This window comes from Bubalus kerabau, chromosome 10 (assembly GCF_029407905.1).
Source record: "Bubalus kerabau isolate K-KA32 ecotype Philippines breed swamp buffalo chromosome 10, PCC_UOA_SB_1v2, whole genome shotgun sequence".
NCBI lineage: Eukaryota > Metazoa > Chordata > Mammalia > Artiodactyla > Bovidae > Bubalus > Bubalus kerabau.
This window is the reverse complement of record NC_073633.1, coordinates 38,998,003-39,018,134: the sequence shown is the minus strand read 5'-3', so window position 1 is coordinate 39,018,134 and position 20,132 is coordinate 38,998,003. Positions and strand designations below refer to the sequence as shown.

Here is a 20,132-nt window from a genome sequence, read left to right as displayed (position 1 = left end):
ATAGTTGTTTGTAGTAGCAGTTTCTTATGATCCTTTGTATTTCTATGGTGTTAGCTGTAACTTCTCCTTTTTCATTTCTAACTTTATTGATTTGAGCCCTCTCTTCTTTTTTCCTTGATGAGTCTGGCTAAAGGTTAGAGGTTTATCAATTTTATTTTTTTATTCTTTCTCTAGTTGATTTACTCTGTCAGTAGCTTCAACAAAAAGTTTAATGGAGAGAGAACTGTTCTAGATTACGATTACATGTGGGCCCTCTGCTCCCTGCCACTGCATAGTTGACGGTTATCCATAGATGCAACTACCAGGTAATGGGAAAACAAAGAGCTGTAGGTTGTAAGACTGCATTATAGTTATTGGGATTTCTCAATTTCATTTTAGCCACTAACACCTTCAAAGCCACCAGTAGTAGTGGACTGGGCCTCTGGAGTATCTCCCAAGCCTGATCCAAAGACCATAAGCAAACACGTCCAGAGGATGGTGGATGTAAGTACAGCTGTGTTTCCATGCAGGCAAAAAGCAAGGTACTGCCTGGTTTAGTTTGCGGGGGGAGGAGGGGTTGGCTAGGGGAGTACCGCAGTAGAAACAGAAAGGGTAAGAAGTGTGGAACTTTCCTTCCTGAGCACAGGGAACCACTTCTCACATTGTGGCTGCAGAACAGTTCAGAAGTTACATTTTGCCAACACACTTGGGCCTCATGGAGGGAAGTGTACCTCTTAAAAGCCTAGCAAGACAGCATACATTTAAAGGCTGTGCATTGATTTGCAGGCACAGAGGGGTTAGAAAAGCCTTAAGTTAAAGGTGATAAGGAGAATCTAAAAAGTTTGGCACTACTTGATTCAATTCACTGTGCTACATGCCTTCATATTTCTGTATTTATCCTGTGGACTATTTCCAGTGTAACAAAAGTACAAGCCAGCAAATGATGGGAGCACTTTGGACTAGGCTGCTAGAAGAAGCTACACTGCAGCCTGAGCTGTGGAGTGGAGGAAGGGCAGAGTGGAGGCAGGGGACGTCCCTTAGTGAGGGGGCACATGGGGGCGGGGCGGGGAGCGGCCTATTGACATGCTAATGGAATTGAAAGCGCCTAGCTACCCTCGACTGAGCGACTTCCCTTTCACTTTTCACTTTCCTGCATTGGAGAAGGAAATGGCAACCCACTCCAGTGTTCTTGCCTGGAGAATCCCAGGGACGGGGGAGCCTGGTGGGCTGCCGTCTATGGGGTCGCACAGAGTCGGACACGACTGAAGCAACTTAGCAGCAGCAGCAGCCACCCTCCAGATGCTGGTGCCTGCAGAGACCTGGGATGTGACCTGCCGAGTCTCTGGGGCATCTTAAGGAGCAGGTTTCCTTGTTCCTGTCACTTAGGACTGAGGAGAGGCTTTTTTCAGGTGTTCCAGCCCCTTGGTCATTTGGGTATGCTTGATTTCTCTCTTGGTAATCACCAAACACCTTTTTTCACAGTCTGTCTTCAAGAACTATGATCATGACCAGGATGGATACATTTCCCAGGAAGAATTTGAAAAGATTGCTGCAAGTTTTCCATTTTCCTTCTGTGTGATGGACAAAGACAGGTGAGAGTTTGTGCATGGGAACATGTGGTTATGAGCCTGGTGATGAGAATGCCTCATGGAGGTTCTGCTGGAAGAATCTGTAAACTCAGATATGTTTACATATGCTACTGTGGTCACTGAATGAATTTTGGAACTAAGAGAGCCATCATCAAGCAAATGCCTGTCCGGCTTCAGTTTGGACCACAATGGACCAGGAGAAAATGCATGCTTTTTTAAAATGCCTGAGTTGAGGATTCCGTAACTGCCAGTTTAGGAACAGCCAATCAAAAAAAAAAAAGTTTAAATCCCTTCTTGCTTTCCTTACAGATCATGAGAAACTAATATTTATTAATATTTTGCATATTTACTTTTCTCAAGATTACATAAGTTCTATGTTGGTGGTTCTCTGTGTGAAACCAAAAGTTTGGTGGGTTCCAGCTATGTAGATGTATTGTCTAAAGCCAGAAACTACAGCATAAGGTATTTGTCTCCCTTTACCCACATTTCTATCACTTCTTTTTGAAGTCTTAATGGATAGTGGTTAAAGTAGTTAGGAGAACCAAACCTACTCTTTGGTTTAGCCAGAGAGTAACTGCAAAGATAGGTAGTGTCATCTTACCTAATTATTACATGCAACCTATGCATCCTTATTAAGGAGGGCTGTTGGAAGTAACTGTCAGGTAATACATACTGTACTACCCCTCAAGGATACAAACAGAATGAGTTTCTAAGACTAGAAGGGGTCTTGTGACCCAACTCCACTCACACCTCATCTCTCATTTGCTGGCAGGGAAGGCCTCATCAGCAGAGACGAGATCACGGCCTACTTCATGAGGGCCAGCTCCATCTACTCCAAGTTGGGCCTGGGTTTTCCTCACAACTTCCAAGAGACCACCTACCTGAAGCCCACTTTCTGTGACAACTGTGCTGGATTTGTGAGTTGTTCCTAAGAGTGCTTCAGGGTTGAACTGGGGGAGGAGTACGAGGTAGTTTAACCAGGCACAGACCTCACATACATTTTATCAACTTGTCCCAGCCTAGAGTCTAAGGAAACACCTCTGGTAACCTTGTCCTTAAATGTGTGGGTTTTACTTTTCACTCATCTTTTCCCATTTCTTCCTGACTTATTTTTCCCTCTGGTAGGTGCGGCCTCAAATAAAATGGTGAGGAAATGTTGAATTGAGGCTATCCTTTTTAAGTATTATATCCATATGCTGTTTTAGATGTTAGAAATATGAGACATCCTTCCCCCTTCAAAAGAAGTCACCTGGGTAACTGCCCCATCCCTGACCAACTTATTCCCTGACCCCAGGATTCTATATTCTTGCCCTTTAGTTTGGAGTCTCAAGAATCCTATTTGTCCTGTGATCTATCCACTGCAGAATAAGCTTTTTGAACACTTAACTCTGGCACAAACTTTTCCTGTTTTCAGTTTAAGACCAGGAGGGATAAAGACACATGAGAGATAAATGAGGTTTCCCTCCCACTTGAGGCAGAGAAGAATGCAGAAAAATAAAAGAATGGATCTCAGTGTCTAGGTTCATACCAGGTAAGATGATGGACATGCAGCACATTCTAACCATCTCCTCTTTGTCTCACAGCTCTGGGGAGTGATCAAACAAGGGTATCGGTGTAAAGGTAAGGCTCAGCTTTATCCAGCATGTTGTCTTCCCTGGTCCTAGGGGCTCTCCTGTAAGGCATGTTTGACTCACAGCCTCATCCCCTAACTGGCTTCCCTAGAGCAGCCCTGAGAGTGACTGCCACCACAGAGAGAGGAATCCCCAGGTGACCAGTTATGCAGCCTGTTACAAGATCCTCTCTTTGCCTGGGTTGCCCTGGAAATTGGGGTGACTGCTCGATTATGTTCTCATGTGGTCATGGGTCCCCAACGACAGGCACAGAATCACTTTTGAAACAGAAGATAAGTGATTACCAAAGGCCCTTGTCAGCCTTCCTTTTACCATAGGTGTCCTTGTGACTAGAAAAGTTCAGGAGCAAAGACATTTAACTGAAAGGAAGAAAGATTAAGAACAACAGCTGGGAGCCTCTAGAGGTCTCCTTAGAGTGGGCAGTATGTACAGGATGACCAAAAAAGACACCCCTTCTTCTGCCCAAGATAACAGGATGCCACTTCTGATTCTCAAACTCATGATAAGGGCTGTGACAAGACCGAGATCCAGGGTTGACCCAGTAAGAAGAATGCTAAGTTCATTAGAAATGTTAGATGCCCTAGCTCCAGAACTTAGGAAAGGCATATGTGACGAGAACAGTGCATGGGTGTGGCTTTGAGACGCTGGAGGAGAAAGTGAAGGACTTCCTGACCAGGGTGTCTTGTCCACAGACTGTGGGATGAACTGCCACAAACAATGCAAAGACCTGGTTGTGTTCGAGTGCAAGAAGCGAGCCAAGAACTCAACAGCTCCCACAGAGATCAGCACCTCGGTGGGGCCAACGTCCAACCTTTGCTCCTTGGGAGCCAAAGATCTGCTCCATGGTAAGCAGGCACTGGGAACATTCATCCTGGAAAATGAAGTCGGAAGAATATAGTTTTTGGGAAGCAAAGATTACCTCTATCCTTCCTACTCATAATGGAAACTATATTATGCACCTTGTGTTATTAAGAGTTCCTTGTCACCTGTGCGCACCACAGTTCTGTCACACACAATGCAGATGTTCTTAGGAGAAAGGTGGCAGAGAACAGCATGAAGGTCTGGGGACTCAGACTGAAGCCTGGGAAGGGGCTGCACCCGCAGACCGTCTGTCCCCAAAGCTTTGTCCAGTAGTGAGGCTTTCCTAGAACTTCCGGGAAGAAGAATGGGTAGGTTAAACATGGGTGTACTATAGGCAACCAATGAACACTGATGTAGAAGTGCTATAAGGCAACGTCTGCTTGTAATGAAAAAACTGACCACCAGTTAGTAGGTAACAGTGATGCCCAGTAAACCCTTCTGTGATTTAGATCAAATTCCTAGACATACAGAATCTTAGGCACTCTGCCTTTTGGGGAGCAAAAGAAAGCAACCAACAGGAAAGGAGCCTTTAAGGATGGCCTTTTCTCATGGTGGATGAAGCCTGACACCAACAGCCATAGCTCGCCCAGCAAGGCCTCTGAATTTCAGCTGCCTCACCCCCTAACCTGGCTGCCTGAAAGTAGTAAGTCTACTTTGGGCCTGTGGACTCCTGTAGCAATAAGAAAAGCCTCATTTGATTATCATGTGTGAATTTCGAGTGCCTGCTTTTCTAAGCTAAAGTACCAACATGTCTTCTTCCTACAGCACCTGAGGAAGGACCTTTTACATTCCCTAACGGGGAGGCTGTGGAACACAGTGAGGAGAGTAAGGATCGGACCATCATGCTCATGGGGGTATCCTCACAGAAGATTTCTGTTCGGCTGAAGAGGACTGTGGCCCACATGGCCACCCAGACTGAAGCACTGTCTTGGCCTGGCAGCGAGGGCCCTTCCAGTCACTTTGTGCTGTCATCCCCAAGGAAGACAGCCCAGGACACTCTGTATGTACTGCCCAGCCCTACGTCTCCGTGCCCCAGCCCAGTCTTGGTCAGGAAGCGGGCTTTCGTCAAGTGGGAGAACAAAGAATCCTTCATAAAATCAAAGGAGGAGCTCCGTCACCTCAGGCTCCCAACATACCAAGAGCTGGAACAGGTACCTCCTTTTTCTTTTTTTCAGACTCTGAGAAAGTGGGGCTAACCAGGGAAGAACATGTAAACTGAAGATTCCGACCAGGTTGATTATTAGAAAGATAAAGACGTAAGAAAAGGATTCTGCTTCGTCTCAAAGAAACCAGTGAGGGCCCTGGTTCACATTACATATCTAGGACAGGAGAGACAGGGCTCCCTGCTGCCATAAAGGTACAATCTCAAAGTGCTGGTACCAAGGTCCAAAGCTCTTTTCACAGCAGGCTCCTTGAGAAAAACCAGTTTCTACTGATCAGCTTTACTGTGGTGACACCACACCCTTTTTCTAGACTTAAAAGCAAGTTGCCTCAATCTTCCCTCCCTAGAAGTCTTTGTTACATTATTCAGTTATGTTTGGGGAGGGGACTGGGGGGAGTACTTCATGAAGGTTATCTGGGCATCTTCTTAAAACAAGGGAGATGAACATCATGCTATCAAGAGAGACTATTTAGCTCACTGCACAGAAAGCCTCCTCCTTAATGTAAAATGAGGGAGCTTTCCTCTAAAACTTAAGGAGATGTACTGATTTATATGTTTATACATTAGAATTGCTAAATCAGCAGTAGCTGATAAGTGCACAGTTGATTATTACATACAGCAATATAAGCCATTAACTGGTAACAGCTGTGGTGCCAGGAGCTTTTTTCCTATTAGGCTCATAATGTCCTAATTATACTGTACGTAATGGAGGCATGAGAAAAGACAAGGTTATAAGAGAAGGAAAGGCAAGCAGGAGCTAGGACAGCTGGAGGCAGCAGGTCATTGTCCAGAGAATTCTGTAGGGTCATCACTAATGTGCTTCTTTTTGTGTCAAGTACAGAGCTCAGAGTGAGAGCTGGTTAGACAGACCTCTTGTCATGGGACGGGAGTTTCTTATCAAAGATAGGTAACTTAGTCATTTTAGAGATAGCTCCAACATTATCATTCACCTTATTAAAGGGGAAGAAGGCCTGTCTGCTTTTTACCCCCAGAACATCAAGGTCAGCAATGTGTTTTTGGAGGCCTATCAGTACACACACAAAACCAACATACAACTAGCTAGAATTCCTTACATAATTCTACACACTACATAGTAAAACTGCCCAATAGGGTTTCAGGACTCCTACCTGGTCCTCAGTGTTGCACCTTCCCTGTTAGACCCCCAGGAACTGAATCAAAGGAACAAGTTAGATGATGCATGTGAAACTCTTGGTTTGGTGCCTAGAACAAAGAACATAATATTAGGAGGCACACACCTGATAAAATAACAGATTTTCCAGAGGAAAAGTACTCTCCCTCAGAATACTTAGGACATGCTTTAAGAAACAGAAGCACAATGTGGGCTACCCAGAGCTCTCCCTAGGGGTAAAAACGGCCAGAATCAACCTTTAAGAACAATGAAAGAAACTCTGAAAAGTGAACTTGATAGTGTAGAAAGAATCTCAGTCTTGATGACAAACACCTGGGTTCCTAATCCAAACTATTTCTTACTGCTGCTGCTACAGTCTGTGACCTCTTTGGTCCTCTGTAAAGTACATAAAGCCAGACATTGTCCATGCTCTCTACAGCTTGCTTCAGATCCTGACATTTTACATGCCCATGAAAAGGAGTACTGTAGTTGGCAACAACTTCTTGCTGCAAAGAGTGAGTGGTAGAAAGATTTCAGACAAGTGAGTTCCGTCCAGAACTAATTCTCACCCAGTAATACCAGAGCATGTAAACTCTATTTTTATCCTTGTCTTAGAGTATTTAAAATAATATGTAATATTAAAATAATATACAGCACATACTAATAGTGCAACTATGCTGCTGTTGCTGCTGCTAAGTCGCTTCAGTCGTGTCCGACTCTGTGACCCTATGGACAGCAGCCCACCAGGCTCCTCTGTCCACAGGATTCTCTAGGCAAGAATACTGGAGTGGGTTGCCAAAAGTATGTTTATACCTCTAAACCAGCATAGGACAACAGAAAATACAATGCCTCTTAGATTCAAATCGCCAGTCTGATACTATTCCCACCTCTATCATCATGTAACACAGTACCTGGGGCTTCCCTGGTGGCTCAGTGAAAATCTGCCTGCCAATGCAGGAGATGCAGGTTTGATGTGTGGGTCAGAAAGATTCCTTCAAGAAGGAAATTGCAATCCACTCCACTCCTCTGTCTGTGGGCTTTCCGAGGGAAGAAGAATCTGGCATGCTGAAGTCCCATGGGGTTGCAAGAGAGTCGGACATGACTAAACAACACAGTTACCTGGCACAGAGCAAGTACTCAGTGCTACATAGTAGCTAATAGACAGCTATCTAGGTAATTTACATTGAGAAGTTAACTCATGTATCTCAAATCACCCCCATATTTTGGGGGGTAATCAGTACAGTATAAGCAAGGTAAGAACGCGAGATTCAAAGACTTAAAACCCAGGGACGCTGGCATCATGGTAGTGTGTGTTACTCCTTTTTAAATCTCCCCTTTTATTTACAACCATATTGGTCATTCATAAACAAAAGTGACTATGCATCTTATACCAGAACACCCAGTAGATTTCTACCCACCTGTCCTTCAGAAAGTACTACACAGGATCTCAGAGAGGGCTGTGAAGCCAAGGGAGTTGGTTAGCCTACTCCATGCTGATTCACTGCTATCAGGAAGAAAAACAGAGACCAGAAAAAACAAAAAAAGGTGAACAAAATTGATAGTTGTGAATAATCATTTAACCAAGACTGTTGCCTTAAAAAAAAAAAAAGTTGCACTGTCATGAACCAAAACTTCAGGCCCACTAGCCAAAGGTGAAACTGCCAAACCTTTATTCACACTAAGAAAAAAATGAGAGAAGCCTCAATATGTAAAATTAAAAAAACAAAAGGCAACATTACAGCTGTTACTACACAAATCCATAGAACCATAAGAAACTTATGAATATGCCAACATATTAGATAACCTAGAACAAATGTATAAATTTCCAGAAATGACCAAGACTGAATCCAGAAAAAAATAGGAAATCTGAACAGACCAATAACAAGCAAAGGCACTGACTCAGGAGTCAAAATCCTCCCAACACAGAAAACCCAGGATCAGACGGCTTCACTGGCCAATTCTACCCAACACTCAAAGAATTAACACTGGTCCTTCTTAAAAGCTTTCTAAAAAGCAGAATACTTTCAAACCATCAGGGCAGTTTTACCCTAATACCAAAGTCAGATAAGGACACTAAGAAACACAAACTATAGACCTATGTTACGGGCAAGTATACATGCAAAAATTCTCAACAAGTTATTAGCAACCTGATTTTTTTAAGAACACATCAAAAAGATACTATACACTATGAAAAATGGGATTTATTTCTTAAGATGCAAAGACAGTTCAACATATGCAAATCAATAAAGGTACTATATCACATTAGTAAAATGAAAGAAAAATCATGTGGTCATCTCAACAGATGCAAAAAAATTTTGACAGAATACAACATTCTTTCATGATAAAAACCCTGCTCAGACTGGATAAAAGGAATATACCTCAACATAATAAGGGCCATATATAACAAACTGACAGCTAACATTATACTCAGTGGAGAAAATTCTAAAGCTTTTCCACCAAGATTAAGAACAAGACGAAGATGCCTACTCTGACCACTTATTCAAGTACTGAAAGTCTTAGCTAAAGCGATTAGACAAGAAAATAAAAAGCATCCAAATCAGAAAAGTAACAGCAAGAATGTCACTACTTGCCGATGATGAGTCCATATATAGAAAAACCCCAAAGATCAAACATCAACAAACAAAAAAAACTGCCACAGCTATCATTTTCAGTTAAACTGCAGGATACAAAACCAGCTTACAGAAATCAGTTGTGTTTCTACACACTAAGGATGAAACATCTGAAAAAGAAAACTTCCCTGTTCCCAATAGCATCAGAAACAAAATATTTAGTAATAAATTTAACCAAGGAAATGAAAGATTTATACAAGGAAAACTACAAGACTTTGCAGAAAGAAACCCAAGACACAAATGGAAAGACATGCTGTGTTCATGGACAGAAGAATTAAGACTGTTGAAATGTCTGGCAGAGGACCTAAATTCTTTCAAGGAAGACATACAGATGCCCAACAGGCAAATGAAAAGATGATCATCATCATGAGACAATTCTTCAGTTCAGTTCAGTTGCTCAGTCGTGTCCAACTCTTTGCGACCCCCATGAATTGCAGCTCCCTGTCCATCAACTCCCGGAGTTCACTCAGACTCACGTCCATCGATTCGGTGATGCCATCCAGCCATCTCATCCTCTGTCGTCCCCTTTTCCTCCTGCACCCAATCCCTCCTAGCATCAGTCTTTTCCAATGAGTCAGCTCTTCACATGAGGTGGCCAAAGTACTGGAGTTTCAGCTTCAGCATCATTCCTTCCAAAGAAATCCCAGGGCTGATCTCCTTCAGAATGGACTGGTTGGATGTCCTTGCAGTCCAAGGGACTCTCAAGAGTCTTCTCCAACACCACAGTTCAGAAGCATCAATTCTTTGGCACTCAGCTTTCTTCACAGTCCAACTCTCACATCCATACATGACCACAGGAAAAACCATAGCCTTGACTAGATGGACCTTTGTTGGCAAAGTAATGTCTCTGCTTTTGAATATGCTATCTAGGTTGGTCATAACTTTCCTTCTAAGGACTAAGCGTCTTTTAATTTCATGGCTGCAATCACCATCTGCAGTGATTTTGGAGCCCCCCAAAAATAAAGTCTGTCACTGTTTCCCCCCATCTATTTCCCATGAAGTGATGGGACCAGATGCCATGATCTTCATTTTCTGACTGTTGAGTTTTAAGCCAACTTTTTCACTCTCCTCTTTCACTTTCATCAAGAGGCTTTTGAGTTCCTCTTCACTTTCTGCCATAAGGGTGGTGTCATCTGCATATCTGAGGTTACTGACCTTTCTCCTGGCAATCTTGATTCCAGCTTGTGCTTCTTTCAGCCCAGCGTTTCTCATGATGAAAATCAAAACTGCAATTAAGTACCACCTTACAGCAGCACTACTTATAATAGCCAAGACATGGAAGCAGCCTAAGTATCCACTGACAGATAAATGGATAAAGATGAGGTATAGATATAGTGGTATGTGTGTATATAGATGTATGTATATGTGTGTGTGTAAAAAAGAATGAAATAATGCTATTTGGATGGACCTAGAGATTATCATAGCTAAGTGAAGTCAGTCAGAAAAACAAACAAAAAAAATTCCACTTATATGTGGCACCTAATGGAGAAGGCCATGGCAACCCATTCCAGTACTGTTGCCTGGAAAATCCCATGGGCCGAGGAGCCTGGTAGGCTGCAGTCCATGGGGTCGCAAAGAGTCAGACACGACTGAGCGACTTCACTTTCATGCACTGGAGAAGGCAATGGCAACCCACTCCAGTGTTCTTGCCTGGAGAATCCCAGGGACAGGGGAGCCTGGTGGGCTGCCATCTAGGGGTCACACAAAGTCGGACACAACTGAAGCGACTTAGCAGCAGCAGTGGCATCTAAAATATGACCTAAATGAATTTATCCATGAAACAGAAAAGACCTACAAACGTAAGAGAACAGACCTGTGGTTGCCAAGGGAGAGGGTGGGGGAAGGATGGGATGGAAGTTTGGAATTAACAGGTGTAAACTATTACATATAGAATAGATAAACAATAAGGTCCTACTGTGTAGCACAGAGCATTATATTCAATATCCAGTGACAAACCATTAATGGAAAAGAATATGAAAAAGAATCACTTTGCTTATAGCAGAAACTAACAAAACATTGTAAATAAAGTCAATAATTTTTTTTAAAGGACTGTTAAAATGCCCATACTACCCAAAGCAATCTACAGATTGAATCAGAATACCAATGGAATTCTTCACAGAAATAGAAAAAAAGTCCTACCATTTGTATGGAACAACAGAAGACTATGAATAACCTAAGTAATCCTGATGAAAGAAGCTGGAGGTACCACACTTCCTCATTTCAAGTTATATACTACAAAGCTACCGTAGTTAAAAAAACACTACGGTACTGGCACAAAGACAGACACATAGACCAGTGGAACCGACAGCAGCCCAGAGTTAAACCTGTGTATACAGTGAACTAATACTAGAGAGCCCAGAGCACACCCAAGGCAAAAAGGATAGTCTCTTCACAAATGGTGTTGGGAAAACTGGATCAGCACATGCACAGCAATGAAGTTTGACTCCCATCTTACACCTCTCATAAAAATTAACTCAGAATGGATCAGAGACAAACATGAGGCCTGATACTATGAAACTGCTAGGGAAAAAAAAATAGGAAAGAAGCTCTTTTTCATCGGTCTTTGGCAGTGAATTTTTGGACATGACACCAAAAGCAAACATCAACAAATGGGACTACATTAACTAAGCTTTTCACAGTAAGGAAACCATCAATAAAATGAAAAGGTAACCTACTGAATGGGAGAAGATATTTGCAAATGATATATCCAATAAAGGGTTCTTTAAAATATGTAAATAACTCATACAACTCAATACCAACAACAAAATCTAAAAACCAGAACTAAATAGGTTTTTTCCCCAAAACATACAAATGGCTGATAGGAACATGAAAAGATGTTCCATGTCACTAATCAGAGAAATGAAAATCAAAACCACAATGAGATATCATCTCATACCTGTTAGAATGACTGTGATCAAGAAGGTAACAAGTGCTGGTGAAGATGTGCAGAAATAAGGATCCTTGTACACAGGTGGTAGGAATGAAAATTGGTATAGCCACTATGGAAAACACTAGGGCGATTTCTCCAAAGACTAAAAAAGAACTACCATTTGATTAGTAATTCCACTCCTGGGTATATATCCAAAGAAAATGAAAACACTAATTCAAAAAGTTACATGCACCCCAGTGTCTGCAGTATTAAACAGTCAAGATACGGAAGCAAACTGTGTGTCCATCAACAGATGAATTGATAAAGATGTGTGTGTAAATGCATATACATATATCAATACATATGCACAATGGAATATTACTCAGCCATATAAAAACTGAATTTCTATTTGTAACACTGGAAATCAATGGCTGACTCTATAACTAAATCACTGCAAATTAGATAATTAAATCCCAGTTTAAGGGGATGGGATAAAATTCTCACCTTTATCAAGTCTGTTAGTTTTCAATGATTTGGAGAAGAAAATATGTAATATATGATAATGTATGTAATCCCCCATGTGAACTGTAGTATCACATAGTATATTCCAAAGTCATTGCTTTCATACCTCAAACCTGACCAAGACTTTTTCTGCCACATTTAGGTCTGCTACACAATATTCAAAGATTTTATTATCCATCTATTGCCCATGAATGGTTTATTCTGCCTGCTAGCTACTCACATCTTTGACATAACGAAGATGTGATATAACAAAACTAACGGATACACATGATCATTTGATAAGTATTTAACTTAGTTTTTATTCAGGGCAAAATAACTACCTTGAAAACAGTTTCGCAGCTACAGTGAAAAGATGCCAGTCAAGTGTAGTACTCCTGATGTTACTAATCTGCCATTTATTGCTGCTTTATTAACATACCTCATTCTCCTTTTCTTTTAGGAAATAAATACCCTGAAAGCAGATAATAATGCTCTAAAGATCCAACTGAAATATGCACAGAAGAAGATAGAAACCCTCCAACTTGCAAGAAACAATCATGTCTTGGCTCAGATGGAGCAGGGTGACTGTTCTTAGCCCAGAAACTCAAGAAACACAAACTGTAGAGTATATCAGAGATCTCACTTCCTAAACCTCAACACAAAGACCTGGAGAACCTTAGACTGACTGGCTTTAAAAAGGGTACTTTAAAGAAAAGGAGCTACTTTTTTACTTAAAAGATTCTTACTGTGCAGTAAGGTTTTCTCTTCTAGTCAGTTGAATCAAAGGGAGGAAAGCTGAAGAATGCAAAATATTTGCAATTCATTCCACAAACTTTTTCTCCCCTTGGGACTAATATCAAAAGCATGGTAAAAACATGACTATAGTTTTCTGACAAGGTAGCTTCTTCTACATGACCTGTCCAGCTGCTTCTTTCTTAGACCTAAAATCCCTGGAAAATGAATGTTCCCTTCCCTGGCTTTTTCTGAGGCATTGTTCCATCCAAAACTTGCTTATGATGGAAAAATACCCACATTCCAAAAGGAAAATCACTTCCTCTGTATTTCAGCATTCTTTACGAATCTGGTTCCCACTTCACTACCTCAGATCTAATCAATTTGCCTTTCCCCTCCTTCCTCACTATATTCTTACACAGAGAAGGATATCTACCTAGAAGACAACTTCTAGAGTGTAGCCATAAATTTGGGGGTGGGGGGCAGGAAGGAGCTATTAAACATGACATCATCCAATTACAAGTCAACTCAATTTTAGTCTCATAGTCATGATAAAATAGCCAAATTAAGCACCTGGAAACGTGGCTATTACCACCTCATACATGGCTGGCTAATTGGCTAAAATAAGTATAACACAAACATATTTGTCCCTTACATAATCTACAATGGATAGAATTAAGAATTTATAGCTTTTTAAAAAAAAAGTCTAATTTACACGTGCCATTTTTTTTGAAGTAACTTTTTTGAACTGAATTTGTGCTGGTACTGTCTTCACTATTAATACTATTTAGAAATAAGCTAACTGGATGAGAGGTTTCTATAATAGCTGACAGCATGTACATATGTACATATTCTGTATATACAACATCAGACATGCATGTGGCTTGGAATTCTGTTTCCTCCGTCAGATGTGGAAGTGATTTAGACTTTTGGTCATGTATACAAATTCACAAAGTTCAGTTTGTTACAAGAAATTACTTATAATGTAAATTGTACTGTTTGGCAAAATCACAAGAGTCCTGTGAGTTTTCTATTAATGAAGGTTAATGATAAATGGGCTCAACTAATTATCTGAGCAACTGTTCACAAACTTCTCTGTCAAACTCTATTTCTCTAAAAAAATTTCACAGCCATTTTCTTCCTTCCATGCTTGGATGCCTAATGCCGAGCTGACTTAAAATTCATACACAAGCTGACCAACTGGCAAGAATATAATCTCAACAACCCAAAGTTCCAAACTGGCTACACCAAGTCTTAGTCAGAAACAAACTATATATGCAGTATAGTTTCCTGGGAGGATTCAGACCATTTAAGAAGTTCCTTTCATGAAAGACCAGTTCCCATTTGCATACCCCCTTGTACTGAGCTTTAGTGAAAAAGCAAATGACTAGCTTTCACTTAGTGTTTAGTGTTTTAAAAAATCACTGTACACACGAATTTACCTTTTTCTACATCCAAACTCAGAAATCCCCATGGCAGGGCTGTTTAGGTCCACAACTTGGTATATAATCATATAGGAAGTACTTTGCTACTTACCTTATATCGAATAAATGAGTTTACAGTCATCCTTAAAATGACTTATTCATTTCCTCTGATACAAACCAAAGACAGTATAGCTCAATCTCTTTATGTGGAGTTATAAAACACAACTGAATTTTTTTCATTCTTCTTATATGCCATCCAAAATACAGAGCCTAGGTTAGTGTATGTAAATAATTTGTAATCTAGAGGAATTCAAAAGGTCACCATCTCCTTAGTCTAATTAACATGGCTAGAAGCTCTCAGGCCTTCCAGAATTTATCACTGAAATGGACAGGAAGCAGTAGTCTCACCGCAGGTCTTTACAGTCCAGCAAGGGCCAAATAAGTATAGTGTATAAATCAGTATTATTTGCTCTGAGCAATATGGGATTAGTGGAATCTACAGAGATAATCTGGAACAAATTTTTTTGTCAAGCCTAGAGCACAAATTTGTGTTATCTTGTATCAACTTGAAATAAGTTTGGGCATATATTTATCCGTCAAAACAAGGACAAATCTTGTTTCATTAACAACAGTGTCACTTCTTTTCTTTGGTAATTGATTTGCTGTTTTACTGGGCACTTGTGAATTTCTGTTTAAAGATGTATAATGTAAAAGAACTGCAAGGAAAAAAAACAAATGTACAGATTGTAAAGGTGTTTTTTTTTTTTTTTGATACCTAATGTAAGTTTTCTTTGTGTAATATTTATATGATAAAAGACAGGAGAATCCCTACAACAAAGATGTCCTGTGTTTCTTCTAGTTCATAAACATGTAGATGCTTCATCTGAATTTTTACTATTATCAACAGCTGAGACCACTCCCTAATTCTACTAACCAAACCAGTTGTCCTGAAAGGAAAAGCAAAGCAACTAATTACTCAGTATCCATTTTTCTATATATGTAACATGAAGTGGTAACATATAGAAATATTCAATCATTTCCCATCTTATTCCATAATGACAGTGATCCCCAAATATGATCCCCAAATATTGTCTATAAACACTTAACACTGAAGGAGGCAAGTCTGAGGCTGTCATTTCTCTATGGCTTTCATCTTTAAATCCACAGTTCTATCTAAGAAAACTAGCAAGAAAAGATAAACTTTCAAACTGTGGATGGAACTGGTAAAGGATCATTCAATCTAGTGTACAGATCACCCAGAGTAATTCATTTGTGCTCATGATTAGTGATCATTTAGAGTAATTAAAGATAGCCATGATTTTTCCTTAATCCCAAGGTAACTTTTGTTTAACTAGACCAATGAAGGGGAATAGGGGGATGGATTCTAGTCACTCAAACTCCATAGTGGAATGCATTCAATCAGTTTAGTTCAGTTGAGTCCCTCAGTCGTGTCCAATTCTTTGCAACCCCATGGACTGTAGCACACCAGACTTCCCTGTCCATCACCAACTCTCAGAGCTTACTTATACTCATGTCCATTTCTGTAGTCCTCGTCTCCTCAGGCCTTCAATCTCCCAGCATCAGGGTCTTTTCAAATGAGTCAGTTCTTCGCATCAGGTAGCCAAAGTATTGGAGTTTCAGCTTCAACATCAGTCTCTCCAATGAACACCCAGAACTGGTCTCCTTTAGGATGGACTGGCTGGATCTCCTTGCGGTCCAAGGGACCCTCACGAGTCTTCTCTACCACCATAGTTCAAAAGCATCAATTCTCTGACACTCAGCTTTCTTTATAGTCCAACTCTCACATCCATACATGACCATTGGAAAAACCATAGCTTTGACTAGACGGACCTTTGTCTGCAAAGTAATGTCTCTGCTTCTTAATATGCTGTCTAGGTATCATAACTTTCCTTCCAAGGACTAAGCGTCTTTTAATTTCATGGCTGCAGTCACCATCTGCAGTGATTTTGGAGCCCATGAAAATAAAGTCTGTCACTGTTTCCATTGTTTCCCCATGTATTTGCCATGAAGTGATGGGACCAGATGCCATGATCTTAGTTTTCTGAATGTTGAGCTTTAAGCCAACTTTTTCACTCTCCTCTTTCACATTCATCAAGAAGCTCTTTAGTTCTTCACTTTTCTGCCCTAAGGGTGGTGTCATCTGTATATCTGTGCTTATTGATATTTCTCCCAGCCATCTTGATTCCAGCTTGTGCTTCACCCAGTCCAGCATTTCTCATGATGTACTCTGCGTATAAGTTAAATAAGCAGGGTGACAATATACAGCCTTGACATACTCCTTTTCCTATTTGGAACCAGTCTGTTGTTCCATGTCCAGTTCTAACTGTTGCTTCTTGAACTGCATATGGATTTCTCAGAAGGCAGGTCAGGTGGTCTGGTATTCCCATCTCTTGAAGAATTTTCCATAGTTTGTTGTGCTCCATGCAGTCAAAGGCTTTGATGTAATCAATAAAGCAGAAGTAGATGTTTTTCTGGAACTCTCTTGCTTTTTTGATGATCCAACAGATGTTGTCAATTTGACCTCTGGTCCCTCTGCCTTTTCTAAATCCACCTTGAACATGTGGAAGTTCGTGGTTCATGTGTTGTTGAAGCCTGGCTTGGAGAATTTTGAGCATTACTTTACTAGTGTGTAGGATGAGTGCAATTGTGCAGTAGTTTGAGCATTCTTTGGCATTGCCTTTCTTTGGGATTGGAATGAAAACTGACCTTTTCCAGTCTTGTGGCCACTGCTGAGTTTTCCAAATTTGCTGGCATATTGAGTGCAGCACTTTCACAGCATCATCTTTTAGGATTTAAAATAGCTCAGCTGGAATTCCATCACCTCCACTAGCTTTGTTCGTAGTGATGCTTCCTAAGGCCCACTTGACTTCACATTCCAGGATGTCTGGCTCTAGGTGTGTGATCACACCATTGTGGTTATCTGAGTCACGGAGATCTTTTTTGTATAGTTCGTTTGTGTATTGTTACCACATCTTAGGGAGAAGGCAATGGCACCCCATTCCAGTACTCTTGCCTGGAAAATCCCATGGATGGAGGAGCCTGGTAGGCTGCAGTCCATGGGGTCACTGAGGGTCGGAAACGACTGAGTGACTTCACTTTCACCACGTCTTAATATCTTCTGCTTCTGTTAGGTCCATATCATTTCTATCCTTTATTGTACCCATCTTTGCATGAAATGTTCCCTTGGTATCTCTTAATTTTCTTGAAGAGATCTCTAGTCTTTCCCATTCTATTGTTTTCCTCTATATCTTTGCACTGATCACCGAGGAAGGCTTTATCTCTCCTTGCTATTTTTTAGAACTCTGCATTCAAATGCAAAGTATCTTTCCTTTTCTCCTTTGCCTTTTGTGTCTTCTCAAATTTTCATAGAAAATAATTCAATACTTCAACACATCATAGAAAATAATCAAGTTACAATAACAACCTGCCCCTTAAGAGGAGAGATTAAACTACCTCCCCTCCTCTGTCTCCAATTCCCATTCCAAATCCTTCTACCCCTGTGTCCCTGACAAGGAATAGATGGCATCACTGCTCAGAACATTTTCCATCTCAAATATTTTGGGTGTTAGCCATACCTTCTTTTGACACACAAAAATGTAATGAAATAGTTTTGGTTTAAAACATTTTCTGTCTAGTGAGGCAAGATGTCCTTGATCTGCAAAAAACAAGGGAACGGGTTAAAAGGAAATACCTCATTCCATCTTTGAGAGCTTATGTGTTAATGGTGCGGTAGTTATGCATGGGTGGACATCAGTTACTTCTTTAATCTAGATACTCCGGATAATATGTCTATAGGTGCTATTAGGTACCACAGGATAGACCAAGGCAGGGAGAAAAAAAGTGGGGAGGGAAAATGAGGTGGCAGGAAAAAATAAAATTAAGAACTAGGCAAAAAGAATGATGATGAGATAGCACAGAAAAAAGTGTTAGATTTCAGGAAGCAATGAAGTGCCATTCACCATACTCTACATTTGACTGCACTCAATTTATAAAGCATTTTCACATTATGAACTATAACATTAGGCCCCAAATTACCTTACTACTATTCTAGATATTACTGAGTAATTTTCTACAAAAGAAGTTTTTGCTAAGAGAAGATTATCATGAAAACTCTACCCCACAGGAAAGAAAAAGGTATTAGGGTCTGGACCACTTTACTTTTCATTCAAGTAAAGTTTTTAAGAATGTGTAAATAAGAGTGGTTCCAGCTTGAGCATGATTCCAGGAGCAAGAGCTAAACTTGGATAAGATTGACAGTGAGAAGCAGATAACCCAACAGCAAGCCTATGCAGGTACCAAGAAATACTACAGAAATTAATAAACTAATCTTTCTACCATTAGTGATTAAAAAAAAAAGCTGAAAGTACTTGTAAACCCATTCTGTAACAATGACAAAAGCTCCTGAAAAGAAATGAAGCAGAAATCTAAGCTTTTAAATGAATATTTTAACTAATACTTTTTTGAAATATTTTACTGCAGCGGTCTTTGCTTATATATTTTTTAAGTTATTTTTCAGAGTTCATAGCTACTTATAAAAGTATTTCCTTATATGGAAAGACTTTTTCTTCAACTATCACAAATGAAATTCTCTCTTCAATAAATATAAAAATTTTTTAAAGTTTACAAATAGATTCAAAATAATTTTATGTTTTCCTCTTCTGAACAAATTTCTTTGAAGGGTTAGCTTGAAAAAGACATGTCCAAGACTATGGTATACACAATATTTAAAGTTTTAACATTTTAGATTTCACCACGGGGTTTACTGTAAAACAACAGCAACACTGCCAAATCCATTTGTCCACAGGTACTCAGCTTTCTATCCTTTGAGTTGGTTAGACTACAGAAAGTTGTTAATGTACCAGGAGTCTACAGATTTTAAAGTGGAACTGAAAAAATTTATATGACTACATCTTTTTCTCTTTATATACTATAAGAAAAATACATCACTTGGGCCACCTTTTACACCTTTCACAACAGGCCTCTATAAACTCAACAAATTGGACTTGTACTTAGGTCTTTATAAAACTACCTGACAGGGCTCAAGTGTCGCATTCCTCGTTTGACAAAAGAGGACAAATTAATCTCTAAGAGCTTTGGCCATTTAAGCCTACAGCCCCTGCCCTGGGCTAGTGCCATGATTTAAATTCACAATTCCTGATTCCCAAGCCTTTGACTGCTCCAGCCAACAAATCACATTTAAAACTTCTCTAACCCTGTGTTTCCCAAATCTAGCTGTGAACCAGAATTACCAAAGGATACCATGGCCCTACCTTCTTTGATCAATAAAACTGGATGTAAGTGTCCTAATCCTGTACAGCACAGAGCAGCCTGCCTTTTAATATCTGGATACCTAAAGTGATGGCACAAATGATAAACCAATTTGCAGAAATTTTTCTCACAACACCATGTAAAATTGGTACATGTCTTTGTTCCTTTACAGTAATTCTGACCTCAGTCTTTAATTCTGCTCTGTGAAACAAAATCATACAGATTTTCAAATCCAGTTGGAAAATAAATATGTGTGGACGGAGGAGCCTGGTAGGCTGCAGTCCATGGGGTTGCTAAGAGTCGGACACGACTGAGCGACTTCACTTTCACTTTTCA

The 20,132-nt window shown here is 40.3% G+C and overlaps 1 protein-coding gene across 7 annotated transcripts in view; it reads left to right on the top strand.

Annotated features, from left to right (window-relative positions):
- RASGRP1 (RAS guanyl releasing protein 1) overlaps positions 1-13,450 on the top strand; it is a 217,890-nt gene extending 204,440 nt beyond the window's left edge. For 5 of the 7 annotated variants that reach the window (XM_055537329.1, XM_055537330.1, XM_055537331.1 and 2 more), the window contains 7 exons: positions 379-483; positions 1,462-1,571; positions 2,341-2,485; positions 3,152-3,188; positions 3,892-4,044; positions 4,826-5,211; positions 12,812-13,450. In XM_055537329.1, coding sequence (XP_055393304.1) covers positions 379-483; positions 1,462-1,571; positions 2,341-2,485; positions 3,152-3,188; positions 3,892-4,044; positions 4,826-5,211; positions 12,812-12,946 — 1,071 coding nt within the window. In that variant the 3' untranslated portion in view covers positions 12,947-13,450. Of the gene's footprint in view, positions 1-378; positions 484-1,461; positions 1,572-2,340; positions 2,486-3,151; positions 3,189-3,891; positions 4,045-4,825; positions 5,212-8,180; positions 8,375-11,028; positions 11,166-12,811 lie in introns of those variants that run through there. The other 2 variants (XM_055537327.1, XM_055537328.1) reach the window with 2 other exon arrangements.
- The last annotated feature ends 6,682 nt before the right edge of the window (positions 13,451-20,132 follow it).